This window comes from Babylonia areolata, chromosome 9, assembly GCF_041734735.1.
Source record: "Babylonia areolata isolate BAREFJ2019XMU chromosome 9, ASM4173473v1, whole genome shotgun sequence".
NCBI lineage: Eukaryota > Metazoa > Mollusca > Gastropoda > Neogastropoda > Buccinidae > Babylonia > Babylonia areolata.
The window spans coordinates 41,539,376-41,557,348 of NC_134884.1; the positions used below are offsets into that span (position 1 = coordinate 41,539,376).

At 39.0% G+C, this 17,973-nt stretch overlaps 2 protein-coding genes across 5 annotated transcripts in view; one reads left to right on the forward strand and one right to left on the reverse strand.

The window, feature by feature from the left end:
- The window catches only part of LOC143285452 (putative phospholipid-transporting ATPase IIB), a 47,333-nt gene extending 45,906 nt beyond the window's left edge, over nt 1–1,427 (reverse strand). Inside the window, exon 1 of one of the 3 annotated variants that reach the window (XM_076592744.1) lies at nt 1,317–1,427. In XM_076592744.1, the coding sequence (XP_076448859.1) occupies nt 1,317–1,378 (62 nt within the window). In that variant the 5' untranslated portion in view covers nt 1,379–1,427. The remainder of the gene's footprint in view (nt 1–1,316) is intronic. The other 2 variants (XM_076592745.1, XM_076592746.1) reach the window with 2 other exon arrangements.
- Nucleotides 1,428–1,869: 442 nt separating this feature from the next.
- LOC143285453 (uncharacterized) lies at nt 1,870–12,481 on the forward strand. Of its 2 annotated transcripts, none has more exons than XM_076592748.1 (6): nt 1,870–2,006; nt 4,962–5,151; nt 6,270–6,350; nt 8,893–9,082; nt 9,940–10,132; nt 11,285–12,481. In XM_076592748.1, the coding sequence occupies exons 1-6, from the start codon at nt 1,986–1,988 to the stop codon at nt 11,492–11,494; spliced, it is 885 nt and encodes a 294-aa protein (XP_076448863.1). In that variant the 5' UTR covers nt 1,870–1,985; the 3' UTR covers nt 11,495–12,481. The 2 variants fall into 2 exon arrangements, with proteins under 2 accessions (XP_076448863.1, XP_076448864.1); XM_076592749.1 differs by having other exon boundaries at nt 1,875–2,006; nt 4,965–5,151.
- Nucleotides 12,482–17,973: the final 5,492 nt, after the last annotated feature.

The following is a 17,973-nucleotide window of genomic DNA, read 5'->3' on the forward strand; positions in this document are numbered from 1 at the left end:
CACGGAATCAAAAACAAAAGGGGAGGGTTAGAGGTAGCATTCCATAGAAACACAAAATGCAGTTTTCTTCAACTCTATCATCATGAATTGAGGTCAATGTCATAACCCCCCCCCCCCCCCCTTTTTTTTCTTTTCTTTTCTTTTTTTATTCAGTTCCTTATGTATGTATGTAAAGCATCATGCAAATCATTCATTTGAATTTTGATCATTGATGTCATATGTTCACCTGCATCTCAAATGTAAAGAATTCTGGCCATGTCTCTACAAACACCACATTGCAAACACACTATTTACTGTAGACAGTGGACTGTGATTTACTGTTGGTATAAATTTCAATTTGAATCTGCATTAGCTGATATTACCTGTAAAAACCATATTCTTAGTTTATCATTGCAGAGTCTTTGAAATGGTAAGACTTTAATATCATTTAAAAAGCAATTCTGCACTACAGTTAGTAAAGGTTCTCTCAGGACTCTGCATCCTGTACACAAACATTACCCTCACCATATAAATTAAAAGGCTACCTGCTATTCCACACCATGAGAGAAAGTACATGTTCAGAATCCCTTTAACTACAGAATTATCCTAACTGTACCAAATTAGTTGATCATTTCTTTGAGAGATATTAGTGTAAACACACACACACACACACACACATACTGAAGTACAGCAACACACACACACACACACAACAAATAAAATCCAAGTATGACATCACCCTCCCTATTGCTCTCTCCTCTTTTCCTGCCCAAAACATGACTGAGAAGCATTTTTCTCCTTACGTCTTGCATTTTAGACAGGTTGGTGTTTTCATTCTGAAGTAGACATTTTTCAATTTTTTTGTTTGTTTGTTTTGGGGGTAATCTGATGTTTGCTAAAATTCACCTAGCAGTATTGTGATGTTTATCATACAGTGCTACCATGCTGGTTTATACTCTTTTGTTTATTTTGTACTTTTTTAATACAGTTCTTTGGAACAACCACATCACAGATTGCATTTTGTAATTTTACATTACTGCGTGGCTCTATCAAACAAAAAGCGTAAGATTCTGTCAATCTGTGCATGGCTTGAATTAAAATCCTAAATCAAAAGTTATTGTTTCACGGTCAGATTATGCTGAACAATAACATAATACACCATAACTCCTCCGTCTGGTAACGGATGCATTTTAAAATAGATCTATGATCTCAAATCACATCTGAAACTGTTGCTCAACACCACAGCGACAATGACCGAGACATTACCTTTCACGTCAAGCTCTTATCCTTTTACTTAGCAGAAAATATAAAGCACGACAAAAGTAACAAAGTATTACCTTGATCTACGTTTCACTTTCAGTCTTCGTTTTGAGGAGGCAAAAGATTTGTTAACAGACATGTGTCGATGACTCTTTAGCTCACTTCCTTGAGAAATTATCGTCTGATGTTGTCACTCACAACGTTATAAAATTTGAATGGCAGTATGTTCTCGCTCAATGGATGACTGCATCCTCTTACATATATGTCAATATATGAAAAATCTCAGAAATAAATATATTTCATGTTTCTCTCATTCTAAAATTCCATGATGCGTTCGTTTTTTATTATTAGAAGCGATTTTGGTTTTTAACTAAAAATAGTGATATTACATGTGGACCTGTCTTATTCAAGAACAAGAAGCAAGAACAAAACATTGCAATGATTATACATGTATTATTCGGAATGCATATTGTAGATCTTTGCATTATCTGGTATTCAAATTAGTTGTTCTAAATGCTTCTTAAATGTTTTGAATAAATGTGTACATCTTTTGTTCAATGAGCATCATGGGACAAGTGACCCGAAATTAGTGACAGGATCCAATCCAGAAAATAGGGAATGACGGGAGAGGATAAATTGGCTGTCATGGAAGCAATGATGCCATCTGAGCACTGACAACATTTGGTGCGAGTGTACTTACTTATATTAATGAGTTTTCTGGCTTATTTCCACAGGACAGGATCAAAATGACCGAATGCGCTAATCAGGTTGGTGATTTTGTGTGAATAATTCGTCAACTTTACTTTTACCACGGATCCTTTCGGGGCAGGATTTGCAGTTAGATCTTGACACTGTCGGTAACATCATGAATGGTCATGGATGCTTTGGATTGATTAGATGCCCTTTCATGTTTCATGAAAACGGATGTCCATATTCAGTCTTTTTTTCTTTGCAGTGTGGGGTCTTTTTTCACATTTTATATTTTTATATGCAGAAGGGAATTTTATATGTTTATTATTATTAAACTCCGTTTACAAAATGGATTTATAAGCAACACAGGTATATTAATTTAACATACAGTTTGTTTGATTTACTTGGGCCCAGGAAGGATTTTTTTTTTCATTACTGATGTGAAGTTAGAAGTAACCAAAGAAGAGAGAGATATCAGATGATTGCTTAAAATTTCAAAATTGACTGACAGATATTACACTTCGTCTCAGTAGCTCTCGGGTCAGAACTACATGTTGCACTTTCAGTGAAAACCTATCCAACTGTTTACTTCGTGTGGACTTTAATTTTTTTGCTGTACAAGTAAATAAAGTTGAGAAACATGCAAAATCAGAAACAAAATGGATATATGTATTCCACATATATGAATGAATCACATATGTCAATATAGATTAACTTATGTGGTTCATTTTTAAGGAAATGTTAAGTGGTTTGATTTTCGAGAAATAACAAGCATGTACTTAATTTTGATTATATGTTCAGTATGCTTATCTGTGTGTATGCACACGCCTGTATGCAAGTTAATTCACATCTTTTGACACGTGTGCGATCTGTGGGCATATTTGTTTGTTGATTAGTCTGTCAGTTTGGCTGATCTACAGCATTTACTATATGTGTCTGATCAAAGAGGTGACAGAGGCATATATCGTAAGTTGGTTTCTTGAATTTGCTAACCAGGAAACTTTTTTTTTCAGTAATTGGTATAAGTCAATGAATTTGCATGATCTGGTTTGCCAGTTTTGCTTGAATCTTGGGTGTGTATGTGTCAGGCTGCTTAAAGCAAAACATATTTTTGATTGGAAATTGTAGCTTTAAGTTGCTTGAATAACTCTGTGAGAAATAACCACTGAGAGAAAAATTGAGAGGGTGTTTGTAGTGGTGATGATGGCAGTTGCAATTTTATTTCTCTGGTTTCAACATTAGATGTGTGCACTGTTATCAGAGTAAAAGAACATTATATGCATCATTCCATTGTTCATCACTTTAGACATTAAGATAATTGCATTTTTTCATGTCTTGTAATTACTGATGATGCAATTTTTTATTTTAAATATAAATGTTTTGTTTTTCTTGTGTGCATGCATATATAGAGAGAGATTCAGACATGCACATGCGCGCATGCACACACACGCACGCACATACACATGCACATGCATATGCATATGCATGCACAGAGCATGTACAGATGTATGCACACTTACCTGCTCATGCTCACATGCACGCAAGCAGATATTTGCTGTTACTTTTGACAATGGTAGGTACACACATCAGCCATGTATAAAGCCAAAAATATGCTTAAAGGCAGCATACATCAAAGGGCATTAATTCATCAAATTCTAATATCATGGACAAAAATAATGGAAATCATTTGAATCATTGTGAATATTATTTTGATTCAACATTTTAATATTCCCTTATTTCAACATTCTCATTGATTGCTGGGCAGCACCATATTTGCAGTCTGTCTCCTGGAATGAAGAAAGGAACGATAGCGTACAAGGCCTAAACATGATATCACTGGGGCTGCTGAGTTATTAACATCCTCAGCATCAGTCATTTAATTGTTAAAATGAACATTGCATTACACTAGTAGAACAAGTAGAGAGAGCAAAGGTAATTTCAAAAGGACAAGATATATTTATAGAAGAATCAACAAAAGGATGCAGTGTTATAATTTGGAATATATATATATATATATGGATAAATCAAGTGTCTGAGCATTTTCGGTGCTTCATAATCTCATGAGAGTGGCAGAACATTCAGAACACTGATGTTGGAAGCATAAAGAAAGAAGAACAACTGCTTATTCAGCCACTGTGATAAGAGAGCAAGTCCACTTGATATAAAACAAAATATGATCAGAATTGTACAGAATTTAATGAATGAAGGTCTGTTTGAAATCCACATTGTATTGTTTTGCAGATATTGGATTTTGTTGTGTTGTACTGTATTGCATTTATTGCAGACTGTATTGCAATGTGTACAGAATTTGTGATATGTCCATATCAAAACTGATACCTTTTGAAAATGGTTTTCCTTTGATAGGGAATCTCATTTGAATTTTGTTTCTCATTTCAATTTAGCAGTTTTGTGGTAGAATGATCATGATGGGATAGATATAACATGCAGATATATGTGTTTGAGAATCTGATGAATGGCAGTAGCATGTTGTGAATGAAAGTTAACGTGTGCATGTGTGTGTGTGTGTGTGTGTGTGTAAGAGAGGGAGAGAGAGAGAGAGAGAGAGAGAGAGAGAATAAATGAATCTGTGTTTGTCCAGTGGCATACTCTGTGTTTGTTCTAATATAAACAGAAACTCTGTATCTTCATTATTTATGTTTTGCTGTATGTATGTCTCAGGACATATTTCTTGTAAATTCATGTTGTTCAGTTGTGTTGACCCCTTCTGCAGACTGATCAACACTTTGGGCATCATATTTCTGTGTGTGTGATTGCATGTGAGAAAGAGAGAGAGAGAGAGAGAGAGAGAGAGAGAGAGAGAGAGAGAGAGGAAAACAGACAGATAGTTCTTTTTCAATGTTCACAAGGACTTGTATGTGTGTCTGTGTCTCTGCAGTTTTTTTTTATTCAATCTTTCGTAAAAAAAAAAAAAAAAAAAAAATATCGGTCTCTTTTTTTGTCTTCTTTTATATAAGTTTGAGGTTTGCTATTGATGCAAACATTGCAATATCTTTTTGTTTTTCTTCTTCTAGCAGCAAATAGACCCGTTCCTCTGCACCTGTGGTCCATGCAAGCGATTCTGGAGGAACACATTTCACAGCAGTGTAGACTACCTGCAGCAGAATGCAGAAGACAGGTCTGATCAAAGCGCCACTCTCAGTAGACTCCAACCTCACGCAATGATCTCCCTTGGTGATAGGGTTGCAGTGCAAGATAAGCCAGGTATTTTTATGTTTGTGTGTCTGTGTGTGTGTCTGTGTGAGTGCATTTATAGGATGGGGAATGTGCATCCATGAGGAGGATGTGTGCCAATGCATTTGTGATGGAGGAAGAGGCATGTTTGTGTTTGTGAGTGCATGTGTTTGGTCAGGGGGCAGGGGATGTGTGTGTGTCCTTGTTTGTGACTGAGCATGCATTTGTGAAGGGGGATGTGTGTGTGTGTGTTTGCATTTTGTGAAGGGCAGGTATGTGTGTGTGTGTATGTGTGTGTGTGTGTATGTGCATTTGTCAGGGGAATGTGTGTGTGTGCATTAGTGAGTGGGGGATGTGGGAGGGGTGGAGGAGGGGGGGGGGCGTTTGCATGCATTTGTGAGTAGGGAAGTGTGTGTGCATACATTTGTGAGAGAGGTGTGTGTATATACATTTTTGAGAGTGGTGGTTGTATGTATGAATGTTTATGTGAGGGAGATAAGTGTGTGCATTTATGAGGAGGGGTGTGTGTGTGAGTGTGCATTTATGAAGGGGGGGGGGGGGAGATATGTGTGTGTTCATTTGTGAGAGGGGTGTGGATTTGTGGAGGGTGTGTGTGTGTGTGTGAATGCATTTGTAAAGGGTGTTATGTGTGTGTTTGTGTGTATGTGTGCATTTGTGAGGGGTGTTGTGTTTGTGTGTGTGTGTGTGCATTTGTGAAGGGAGGCATGTGTGTGTATGAATACATCTGTGAGGGGGGTGTGTGTGTGTGCATGTGTGGGTGCTTTCGTAAGGGGATTTGTCTTTGTATGTGTGTATTTGTATTTGTGTGTGTGCATTTCAGACTTAGTAAAAAATGGAGGGAAGTGTGTGAGTGTGTGTGTGTGTGTGTGTGTGTGTGTCTGTGTGAGTGAGTGAGTGTGTGCATGCTTCTGTGTAAAGGGCTATGGAAAAACTTTTAAAGATTTGATTTACACATTGACAAGTTTCTTTTTTCTTGTTGTTGTTGTTTACTTTTTATCATTTTTACAGAAGATGACTCTGATTGTCACCTTAAATTTGCATTCATTGACATGTTTTGACATATCATTTGAAATAGAATATTTTGCTTTTGTGCTTAATTCCAGTTTCTGTACGGTTTTTTTTCACAGGTGTTGTGAAGTTTATTGGCTTTGTAGACGAGAACACAGTGGCTCCACTTCTGATGATTGGGGTCAAGTTGGATGAGTGTGGTAAGCATACTGTTAGAAAAAACCTATCCCCATAGAATAAAGATGCAAATCTAGATATGGTTGCTGCTGCCTCAAGCACTCCGGAACAAGTGTCAGAGAACATGTGCTCTCTCTCTCTCTTTCTCTCTCTCTCTCTCACACATTGTAAAACAGTTCGCTATATACTTGTATAAGGCATTCAAAATCCACAGTTTGATATGTGATTAATTGTGCTTTTTGTGTGTACATGTGCATTGCTAGAATTGTAGTTAAATGTTTTCTGTTCCACATTGTTCTGGAATGTAACAATTTGTGTTCACTGATCCCCTTCATGAGGGGCTACGGCCTTTATTGAATAAAAATGTTCGTTCGTTCGTTCGTTCTCTCTCTCTCTCACACACACACACACACTTTTCTTTCATTGTGATGATAACTCTGTAAATCCGTTTGTGAACCAGTCTATGTGTTGTAGGAAAAAAGATATAAAATAAATAAACCAACAGATTTTGCTCTATGACTAACATGTTTGCCTTCTGTCTGATAGGTGTCTGATTTTGTGTGTGTGTGTGTGTGTGTGTGTGTGTGTGTGTGTCTTCTCCTTATTCTTCTTTTTCTTCTCCTTCTTCTTCTTCCCCTTCTTCTGCATTCATGGGCTGCAACTTCTTTGTTCACTTTCATGTACAAGTGTGTTTTAAAGCATCAGTGTGTTAAGACAGATAAAGAGAGAGAGAGAGAGATAAAGAGAGATAAAGAGAGAGAGATAAGAGAGGTGCCTTGGCAGAATCGGTCAGGCATTAGACTTCTCATGTGGTGTTCACCAGTGACCAGGGAATGAGGCCCCCATTTCAGCATGGTGTTGTGTCCCTGGGAAAGGCATATTACTCTCTTGTACCTCACTCCACCCAGGTTTGAACGGGTCCCTGACTTTAGTTGCCTTCCTGTGCAAACCCTTAGCCATGGTTGATTTGAATTCACTGCCCAATGCTGGTAAAAAGCTACAGGACCTCTTTTTAACACACATATATATATACATCGTTGAAGATGCCATTAGCATAGGTCTCTACCACGTCTTCATTCATCTTGAAAATCCTAACAGTTATGCTAGGATCCTTTTCATTGACTACAGCTCTGCGTTCAACACAATAGTACCATCAAAACTATGTTTTGAATTGAAAGACCTCTCGCTGCCTGAATCAATTTGCGCAAGGATCCTAGATAGGCGCCCCACAGGGATGTGTTCTATCTCCACTGTTGTACTCACTATTCACACATGACTGTGCAACTCAAAATGAATGTAACACTATGGTCAGGTTTGCCGACAATACTACTCTAGAAGGGCTGATTACGAACAGTGATGAGTCAAAATATAGGGAAGAAATACTAGAACTTGTTAGCTGGTGATCCCCGAAAACGGAGTATGGCTGTCTGCATGGCAGGGTAAAAACAGTCATACACATAAAAGCCCACTCATGTACATATGAGTGAACGTGGGACTTGCAGTTCATGAACGAAGAAGGAAGAAGTAGTTAGCTGGTGTGACCAAAACAACTTAGAACTGAATGTATCAAAAACAAAAGAATTACTTTTAGATTTCAGGAAGACCAGATCTGACCCCTTACCACTTGTCATCAAAGACAAGCAAGTAGAGATCATCAGCGAATTTGAATTTCTTGGACTGATCATTTCCAACAATTTGAAATGGGAGAAAAATACGGAAAAAATTGTTAAGAAAGCACAACAGTGCCTGTACGTTCTTTGGTGACTCAAAAAGTTGGGAATTAAAAAAAAAATCATGGTTCATATCTACCAAGCAGTCATTGAAAGTGTGTTAACCTTCGCTATTACTGTTTGGTATGGAAACATTTCCAAGGCAGAAGTTGCAGCCCTGAACAGAATCATAAAAACTGCTACCAAGATTACTGGGGCTGATCTACCTTTTCTAGATGACATACATTATAAGTGGCTACTCAAAAAAGTGAAAAAAATTAGCCAGGATGAATCACATCCAGCTCTTGGGATTTTCGAGATGCTCCCCCCTGGTCGACAGTACAGAAGTATAAGGACGAAAACCAATTGTTTCCCCAATAGCTTTTCCCCCAAAGCAGTCAATGCTCTGTCTCTCAAACAAATCTAGTATGATTAAATAGAATTGTACAATCAACAACCATCTACCTGAAGATCTAGTCATTAGACCTATCCACATGAAATAAGCGGCTTCTGTTCAAACGTGTGTGTGTGTGTGTGTGTGTGTGTGCACAAGTTTTTGTATTGATATGCACATGTATGTATCCTAATTTCTACTGTATCTGTGTTTGTGTATGATTTTCAATTTATGTTTGTACCTTTTTATGTACTATCCCCCCCCCCAATATTCCTTGTGACCCCGGTACACTTGTTAATAAAGACATATTCTAATCTATTCTGTTCTATATGTATATACATGTATATATATATATACACACACATATATATGTATATATATATACATATATATACACATATATAAATATATGGTAAAGGAAACAGTGTACATTTTTTTTTCTTTTCCATTTGCCATTCTCAGTTCACCTTGGCCATGATGGGACATACAATGGAAAGCGCTACTTCTTCTGCACCAAGGGTCACGGGGTTCTGGTGCGCTATGCAGACGTGGTGCCATTGAAGGCGCCCAACAAGCGTCCCCCAGTGAAGGGAAACCCCATGTTCCCCAGCTGGCCTGAAATCTGCAAGAGGAGAAAGCAGAGAGAAGCCATGTGAGTCCCTCCCACTATCCTTTCTCCCCCGCAAAAAAAAATAATTTCGTTTGTTTGTGTATATACACAAACACGGATACACACATGCACACACATAATTTTGTCATGGACAACTCTTTTTGTTACTATGGGTTTCTTTAGGTGTGTGAAGTGCATGCTGAAACACGGGACCTAGGTTTATTATCTCATCTGAAAGGCTACCATCCAGACCACTACTCAAAGTCAATTGGAGGGGGTAGTAAAATGCTGGTGTGTGTGTAGGGAGGCTCAAACCCATGGCACTAATTTCCTAGTTGGGCGCATTACCACTGGGCCACCATTCCGTCCTTGACATTGGACTGGTTTTGTTTGGAAGCAGGCCTCCTTTAGTGTGATGTTTACTTGTGTGTATGTCTTCACACCCATACATTGTCTGATCTATGTAGTGTTGTTGCCCCAAAGTAAAGTTAAAATTGACCAGTTAGTTCAAGATGTAACAAGTTGTTAGAATGATCAAAACTGGTTTTGTCAAGTCAAGTCAGCTTTAACTCCAGAGAGAAATTCACTTGTGGTCTGTGTTGCTCATGCTCACAATACAAACCTGAAAGATGTATTGGAAAGACATGTATGTGTTTAATAATAAGGGATCAAATAGAATGATAAAGTTAATTCACAGTTTGCTCAGACACAACTACAAACACTTTTATTTTTTAAGAATACTTCACAGTAGTCTTAACCTTTCCCATACATCCCCTAAAATTTTAAAAAGCACCATACTTCATGGGTGTGCAGTGACCCATAGTTTTTATGGGGATACAGGTCTCCTCATTTGTGTGATGTGTGTGTTATGTGTGTGTGTGTGTTTGTCCTGACTTCAGGATAGAGGAGACCTACAGGAAGAACAGTAGGAGACCCTCCCCAGGATCCTCCACCAAAACTCCTCGACCGCCAGCCATTTCTCCCCGCGATAATCGAACCCAGATGCTGCGGCAAGAAACCACCCCTGGCAAGGGCCAAAGATCTGAGCCCTACCTTGTCATCCAAGATGATCCCAGTGATGTGGCCATTAAGGTACCCGATAAGAATAACAATGCCTTATTCAAGAAAAGGCCACATTTATTTTTTTAAAAAAGGCCATAGCTCCATTTGAAAGGTGTATTTTGCATTAAATAATGCATGTCAAACATGAAGGCCATAGTTCCATTTGAAAGGGGTATTTTGCATTAAAAGATATGTGTCAAACATGTCAACCATATGCATGCACACATATTTCAACACACTGATGTTTGTATTTCTTTATTTCAAGTGTGAAGGGGTGGCAAGGTGGTAAGATTGGTCAGGAATGTGTGGGAGGTGGCAGGGGATACTGCTGTGGTAGGACTGTGCTTACTGTCATAGCTGGATGACTTTATTTACCATACTGCACATTTTAGGGCATATATTTACTCTTTTTAATATTGTGTTGTAATGTATTGTGTGACTTTTTGTCACAATAGATTTCTCTGTGTGAAATTCAGGCTGCTCTCCAAAGAGAGATCGAGCTCATCATCACCTCAATACATCCCCTTTTTTTACTGTCTGAAAGTGGATTTTTCTACAGAATTTTGCAAGCGATGTGTCTAAGCTTGTGGTCTGATTCTTATACACTACACCACATCTACTTTAAAGAAAAGAAAAAAAACCCACTTTTTTTTTTTTTAAAAGAAGCAGTAGGTGACAGATTCATCATCAAACTGATGTTGGTGGTGTGATGGAAAGAGGAGGGTGAAGACACAGTTCAGACAGCGTGTTGCTGTGTGCAGAAGACACAGTTCAGACAGTGTGTTGATGTGTGCAGAAGACACAGTTCAGACAGTGTGTTGATGTGTGCAGAAGACACAGTTCAGACAGTGTGTTGCTGTGTGCAGAAGACACAGTTCAGACAATGTGTTGCTGTGTGCAGAAGACACAGTTCAGACAGCGTGTTGCTGTGTGCAGAAGACACAGTTCAGACAGCATGTTGCTGTGTGCAGATGACACAGTTCAGACAATGTGTTGCTGTGTGCAGAAGACACAGTTCAGACAGCGTGTTGCTGTGTGCAGAAGACACAGTTCAGACGGTGTGTTGCTGTGTGCAGAAGACACAGTTCAGACAGCGTGTTGCTGTGTGCAGAACACACAGTTCAGACAGCATGTTTCTGTGTGCAGAACACACAGTTCAGACAATGTGTTTCTGTGTTGCAGGACCAGAAGCAGAGGAAGAAGAAAGAGCGGCTAGTGGCCAGCCTGGCCTCCAAGGACTCCCCTCAGGTCAGCTGGGAGAAAGGCCTCGTGCAGCAGTGGAGACGCAAGTATGACGACCCCGAGAAAGCCAGTCGCATGGGGGAGACCCTGATGAAACTGTGCTCAGCCTACAAGGAAGGCATGAAGTTCCGGAGCCTGCACACCGACTGAAACGGAACGACGAGATGTCCAGGGGTGGTCATGTTACTGCAGGATGAGGCTGCAGGAAATTTGCACATAGGGTGTGGAGGAGGGGGAGAATACATGACAAGAAATGTTCAAGCCATACATGTTTTCGGTGGCACACATATCTTGATCCATCAGCTACCAGAGGTCATTTTAATGTTCTGAATGTACAGGACCTATTTGTAATATGTGCTTGTGGATTTTATGAGGGGAAAAATGTAGTATTTTCAGGTGACCAAGCGTCTCCTTTCCTTTCTGGTCATGACTCTTGTTTGTGCCTAAATCAACAGATGTTGTGTTGTTTTTTTTCTCTCTCTCTATCTCCCTCTTAGCAGGTTTTGTCAGACCCCGTTTTTTTCTGTCAAATTTCTGTTGTCTCTCAGGAAGCGTTGGAATTTATAGAAATAGGGTATATTTCAAGTATTATTATATGATGATTGACAGTATGAACAGCAATCACAATGCTGTGGAGATCCTTTTTGGTTTGAGACTGAGTTGCAAGGCTCTACTTTATACTTCCTTTCATAACATTGCCTGGCTGACATCAACCACGCCCAAGAGATGCAGACACCTACAGTGTTTTATCACTGTCAAAGATATGTCCCTTATGTGGATGGCATTTGTCTGTTTGGTGCCAGATTTCCCAAAAGAGCATGTAGCATACTGAAGTCTTGGCAGGAGTCAGCTGAGGTACAAATTACAGCATATATATCCAAAACATTTTTAAGTGTTGTCATAGATTATGTCGCTGACAAATGACATCCTTTGTGTCACTGATTAATGACCAGTGTAATAACCAGTGACACTGACACTAATCAGTTACAACCAGTGTGATGTCTGGTCTTAGACTGTGTCACTGGCTAATGACCTGTGGAATAACCAGTGATGTTGACACTGACGAATTTGAACTTTTGTCTCTCTCTATACCTGTTCTCCTATCTGTCTCTTATTCCACCCCCAAAAAAGGGGGGGGGGGGGAAGAAAAAAAAAAAAGACACAAATGCATAAACTTTGTTGTTTTTCACTTCAAAGCACTTGAACATAAGACACACAATTATTAACAGTATTCATGCAGAATGTTGTTATGGTGTTACAGTGAACCAACAGACTTTTTTTTGTTTTGTTTTGTTTTGTTTCTGTTTTTGTTTTTGATATGTTTGTTTATTTATCGCTTTAACTAAAGAAACAGTTGCTCAGTAATTCGGAATCTCAGCGAAACATTCGTACAGCGAGCTCTTTTATCACCATTCTACTACTGGAAACAGATACAGATGATCTGAATTGAAATATCTCCATATTTCCAAAAATCATTTCTAGCATCATATATGTAATATTCATAATTATTTTTATGTGTTATAAGTTTACTGATAAAAAAAATACATTATATATTATTATTAACATTTCATGTAGGATGGGACTCGGATATTGTTAATATTACCTACCAGCTGTGGTCGAAGCTGGTTGGCCTCTGTTCAGGTCATTTGATAATAACAAACGACACTACAGTATACATTAATTTCTTGCCATGTTTTATCCTTTTTCCTTTCAAAGATTGCAGCCATCGCAACAATTAAAGATGGTTTTAAGATCAGATATCTGAGCAGTGTTTAGACATATGGGAGCAGGAAAATGCACCAAGTGGCACTTGAACACTGGGTACTAACTCTTTACTAAACTTTGTTTTGTCAAGATGCATCAAGCTGGGTCTAATGTTAAGCTTAATGTAAATTTTTAATGAAACCTTTTTTGTTGCTTTGTTTGTCTTAGTAGTTAGTGAAGAAATGCATTTCTTAGTTTAATGGTCTGGTGTTGTATATCCCCTGAATTTGATTTCATCTGTCTTTGAGTATGGATTTGTTTTTCTCTTTCTGTACTCTATGTCAGTGTGTGTGTGTGTGTGTGTGTGTGTGTGTGTTGTTCCAATTTATATAGTGCACACTTTTATGCGATAGTATTTACACAGATTCCATTATGATAATAAAACTGCATGAATTCACAAGAACATTATCCAGACAACGTTCCATCTCTGCTTGGCAAGTTTTTATCTCTGAAGCTACCCCTTCAGTATATGGATATTGTATGAGACATGATACTGACATGATTATTTATGTTGAAGGTAATAGAAAAAAGTGTTATGACATGAATGAAATTAAAATGTGTTTAGTCAGACTGCTCCGTTTGTAATATGCCAGACTTTGATAGTGACCTGATTCGTTTTAAACACACTGTTTATAAGGATGACTTTACACATTGTTTTGGGCTAGTCTGCTGAATTTTTCACCTTCTTGTTAATGGCATTTCCTTACATTTATGTCCACCTGTATTGACAGGTAAGTTTGTCTTGTTTGTAATAAAGGTACATGATTCTCTAGCTAAGATGTATTGACAGATAATTTTGTCAGAAATGCATCTGCAATGTTTTGTTTCCTGGTGCATTTTCATTGTTAAATATTATGAATTCTGTCTACGTAATTATGTTGTTATACGCATGGCAAACATGTCTTTGACCAATTTAAGAGATGTGTTGCAGTGATGATTACTTATGTTTCTGGAAGTAGCTTCTTGTGTAATACTTTGCTTTACCAGGAAAGAAAGCTACAAACTGCTAATGAATGTAAAAATACCATAAATCCCCCAAACCACAGACCGCCAAAATCAATAAATGACCCTATAAGATTGGTGCTCTCACATCAAGACCTTATACTGTTGTTATTCTGAATGTTGGTTTTTAGTATCGCACCAGTCATTTTTCAGTATTTTCGTAAATGCCAAAATCTGTGCTTCATTTTTTGCTTCAGTATCTTTCTCTGTGTCTTTGCCTATCTGTTTCTTCCAGCGCCTTCCTTTTTTGAGTGTGTCTCTCCATTTCCTTTTCTTCTTCAACATCTTCATTCTGCTCCTTTATCTTTGTATGTGTTCTGTCGGTGCAGGACAGCAACAAACATCCACCACTCTTGTCTGTTTTGGGTCAGTCTCTGAATAGCAGGCAGACATCTGTTGTTTGTCTACACTGTAGTGTTATAACATAGACTTTTGTCTTGTGCAGACATGATGTGGGCTGTGGTAAAATGTTCTGTCTTTCATTAGTTTCATTCATTTATAATGATTGTAAAAACTGCTGGACATGTATTTTGTAACACTGTGTGACATTCCATGGGCTATGTGCATGGTGTCTTCCTTCCCCACATTTACACATGTTGACTTGTACAGTTGATATAACCAGTCTTTGCAATTGCATCAAGCATTTAGGTACTGATCCAATATTTTAACAGTCATGTTTGCTGAAAATGCATTTTTCTTTGATCTGTGATCTGTAAATCATGATTTCCTGTTTTGATTCATAAAAAAGAAGAAAAAAATATAACTTTATGATGTTGCAATATTGTGCGTGTTGTGTGTGTGTGTGTGTGTGTGTGTGTACATGCATGCATGTTTTGAATTAATGTCCACCTGAGTGATTGTATGAATATGAGCATATATGTGTGTGCGTGTTTGGTGGTGGGAGAGGGTATATAGGGGAAGGGAAACACAGTGACATGGGAAGAAGGTTCTTCAGTTCTTTTTTCAGCTTCCTGCCTTGTGTCCCTTGGTCATTCTCTTTGTCCAGCTAGTGCCCTGCAAAGGGTTACTCTTGGAATTGATAGTATTCAGCTCAGTATGATTTGTGTGTAATACACAGGGATACATACTGACCACACACACACACACACACACACACACTGTTGGGCTGACATGTGACTTAACATGTAACTCAAAAACTGTATACAGCTCCGGCCACAAAATGGATCTGGTATGTCAGCCCCTTAACTGTTGTTAAAGAGGGGGTAGTAGTGGTGGGGGTAGGGGTTGAGTAGGGGTAGGTGTAGAAGGTGAAGAGGTAGAGTAGGATAACAGGCAGAGGATAGGTGCACAATCCACTCTCTCCTCGTACCACAGCAGGGTCTTTTAGAAAGATGAATTGAGGTGTTTATTTCTCTAACTTAACAGCACACCTGGAACACACACAATATTAAAACCCAGGTTAAATCAATACCAAAACATATGCTAGACATAATTGCACTGATGTAACAGAAACATCATTATGTTGTCTGGACAAGTAAACAATTCCACAGATAACCTTTCTCCATTCTGACACTCAATGTCTAGCCGTACACTCTCTTCTCAAAGAGATCTATGTATAAATGTAAAACAAGCTTCATATAGCTTACCATCAACAATCAGTGGCACATAAGTTAATGTGCACCAAATATATGACTAACAAATACTAACTCCCAGTGTTTAACTCCTGTTAAATCACCATACAGTAATAGCTGTCGCACCAAGTATGTGGCAGACAATTACAAACTCCCAGTGTTTAACTCCAGTTAAATCACCATACAGTATTAACTGTTTCCATTAAGACTGAACAAATCTGTACTTTGTCTCTGCAAAGTATCTCATTGGTAAAATTTTTACATGGGAATCATATAGTTACCAAGTAATTTGGTAAATATATATATATATATGTGCACCAACATTGGACTGCCTGTCAGTGGTCTCAAATCTTATTGAACACATACAGCTATGTGTTACCCCAGTGGCATATAATACATGACTACAGCACATGGTAATCACAACTACCAAGTCACATATGTTCCCCATGTTGCATTATCACCCATGTGCACACACACATGGAAACACATGAACATACAGTTAGCCTGTAGATTTGTTCACCTTGAATATAACCATCACCACCTAACATACAAAATAGGTATGTCATACTTCAAAATAACTCCAACTGTTACAACCAAAACATTATACACAGATGCAACACACACATAATCTCTGTGTTTCTTTGTGACTGAATGCTTACATTGTTCCCACAGTATGTCAACAATTGACACACCACTGACATGTTACTGAACATTATCATTTATGCAAGCCAAGATGCACAACATGTAAACCCAAACATGATGTCCAAGCATCATACCATAATATCAACCTGCAGAAAACAGGAAAGGGGGGGGGGAGGGATACCCAAATACCCTAAACCAGTACTCCATTTAGTCATGTATTGGCTACATTGTGTATTTTAACCACTTTTCCCTCAGTCACTAGCCTCAAATACAATTAAGCCATACACATGCTGGCTATGCTCTCTCACAAGTCATGGTATCTGCATCAACACATTCCAGTTAAATTAACTGTAAAATACCACATCAGCTAAAAAGGATCTCTCAATGCTCTTGTGACACAACATCACAATTCTACAAACTCCAAACTGTTTCCAAAAACCATAAAGTAAATTGTCAACAAACCAAATTACCAGTACAAGCATTACTCACAGCCCCCAACGTTTCAGGGTTCACTTAATTCATGTAGCAGAACACAATCCCACTAAGCCAGTGTGTTAGTCACAGAATCCAAGTATAGCATAAATCAAGCATTCATCTAAGTCCGAAAAATAGATGCTAGTTTGACACTCACAGCCCCCATGGTACTGTCTTGACCGTCTGGCTCTCCTGGCCTGCTTCAAGGATGGAAAAGAAAGACACCTATTCATTTTATCCTCTTCACAAGCTGGCGCTGTATGCAAACTATCTTCTGACCCAGAACGTTTCCAATTGGCTGAAGTTAACAGACCAATCTGGGACCAACCGTGCTAGACTTGCACATCCAACACTTTTCTCACAGAACCCAGCATTGTCAAGGCGAAGGGGAGGGGAGGGGGGGGTGTGATGAAAAGAGGAAGGGAAGGAGGAGGAAAGATCGCCCAGCCCTGATTCTGCTCTAAACATCTCATGATAAACACACCACACCATGTGGTGACCATTGAGGCAGATGCCATCCTGCCAGAGATCGACATGGGGGGTAAGGAGGGGGGTTGGGGGGGGGGGGGGGGGGACGGGGTTGAGGGTGATGGGAGTGGAAGGGAAAAGGGCAGGGGAGTGTATAGGAAGAGAATGGTCAGAGGAGATACCATCTTTACTTAGTATTTCTTGATAACTTGCTCCCTCTGTACTTGGCCAAGAGAAGGGGGGAAAGGGAGAGAGGGTATGGGGAGGGGTGTTGGTGGGGATAGATGCCATGGAAGGGGGGTGGGGGGAGAAGAGTAGGGAGGTAGGAAGGAGGGGTCCATCAGTGAGCAGTGTGTCTGAGAAAATCCCACGCTTCCACCATAGGTGCCTGACACACTATAACACTGTCTTGACAGCAGTAATAAAATTTTGTTTTCTGAACACCAGCTATCAAAATAACATTTAATGCTCATGTCAGCAGCCTTGATGGCAGTTGTTTTGGGGGAAGTCCCCAGCAACAGACTGTCGACTGTCACTGCCGTCAGATATGCTATGCAATCTTTCTGTCACCAACTGCAACAGGGTGGTAGTTTTATATCAGCTATTCTTTGGGAGCAGATCATTGTATAGTCAGGCCTTGAGAGCTGACCATTGGTATACATAACACACACACACACACACACACAC

Coding starts and splice junctions, on each gene's coding strand:
- LOC143285453 (XM_076592748.1), top strand. CDS start 1,986: ATGACCGAATGCGCTAATCAG. Junction 2,007..4,961: donor TGACCGAATGCGCTAATCAG/GTTGGTGATTTT, acceptor TTCTTCTTCTAG/CAGCAAATAGACCCGTTCCT. Junction 6,351..8,892: donor GGTCAAGTTGGATGAGTGTG/GTAAGCATACTG, acceptor TGCCATTCTCAG/TTCACCTTGGCCATGATGGG.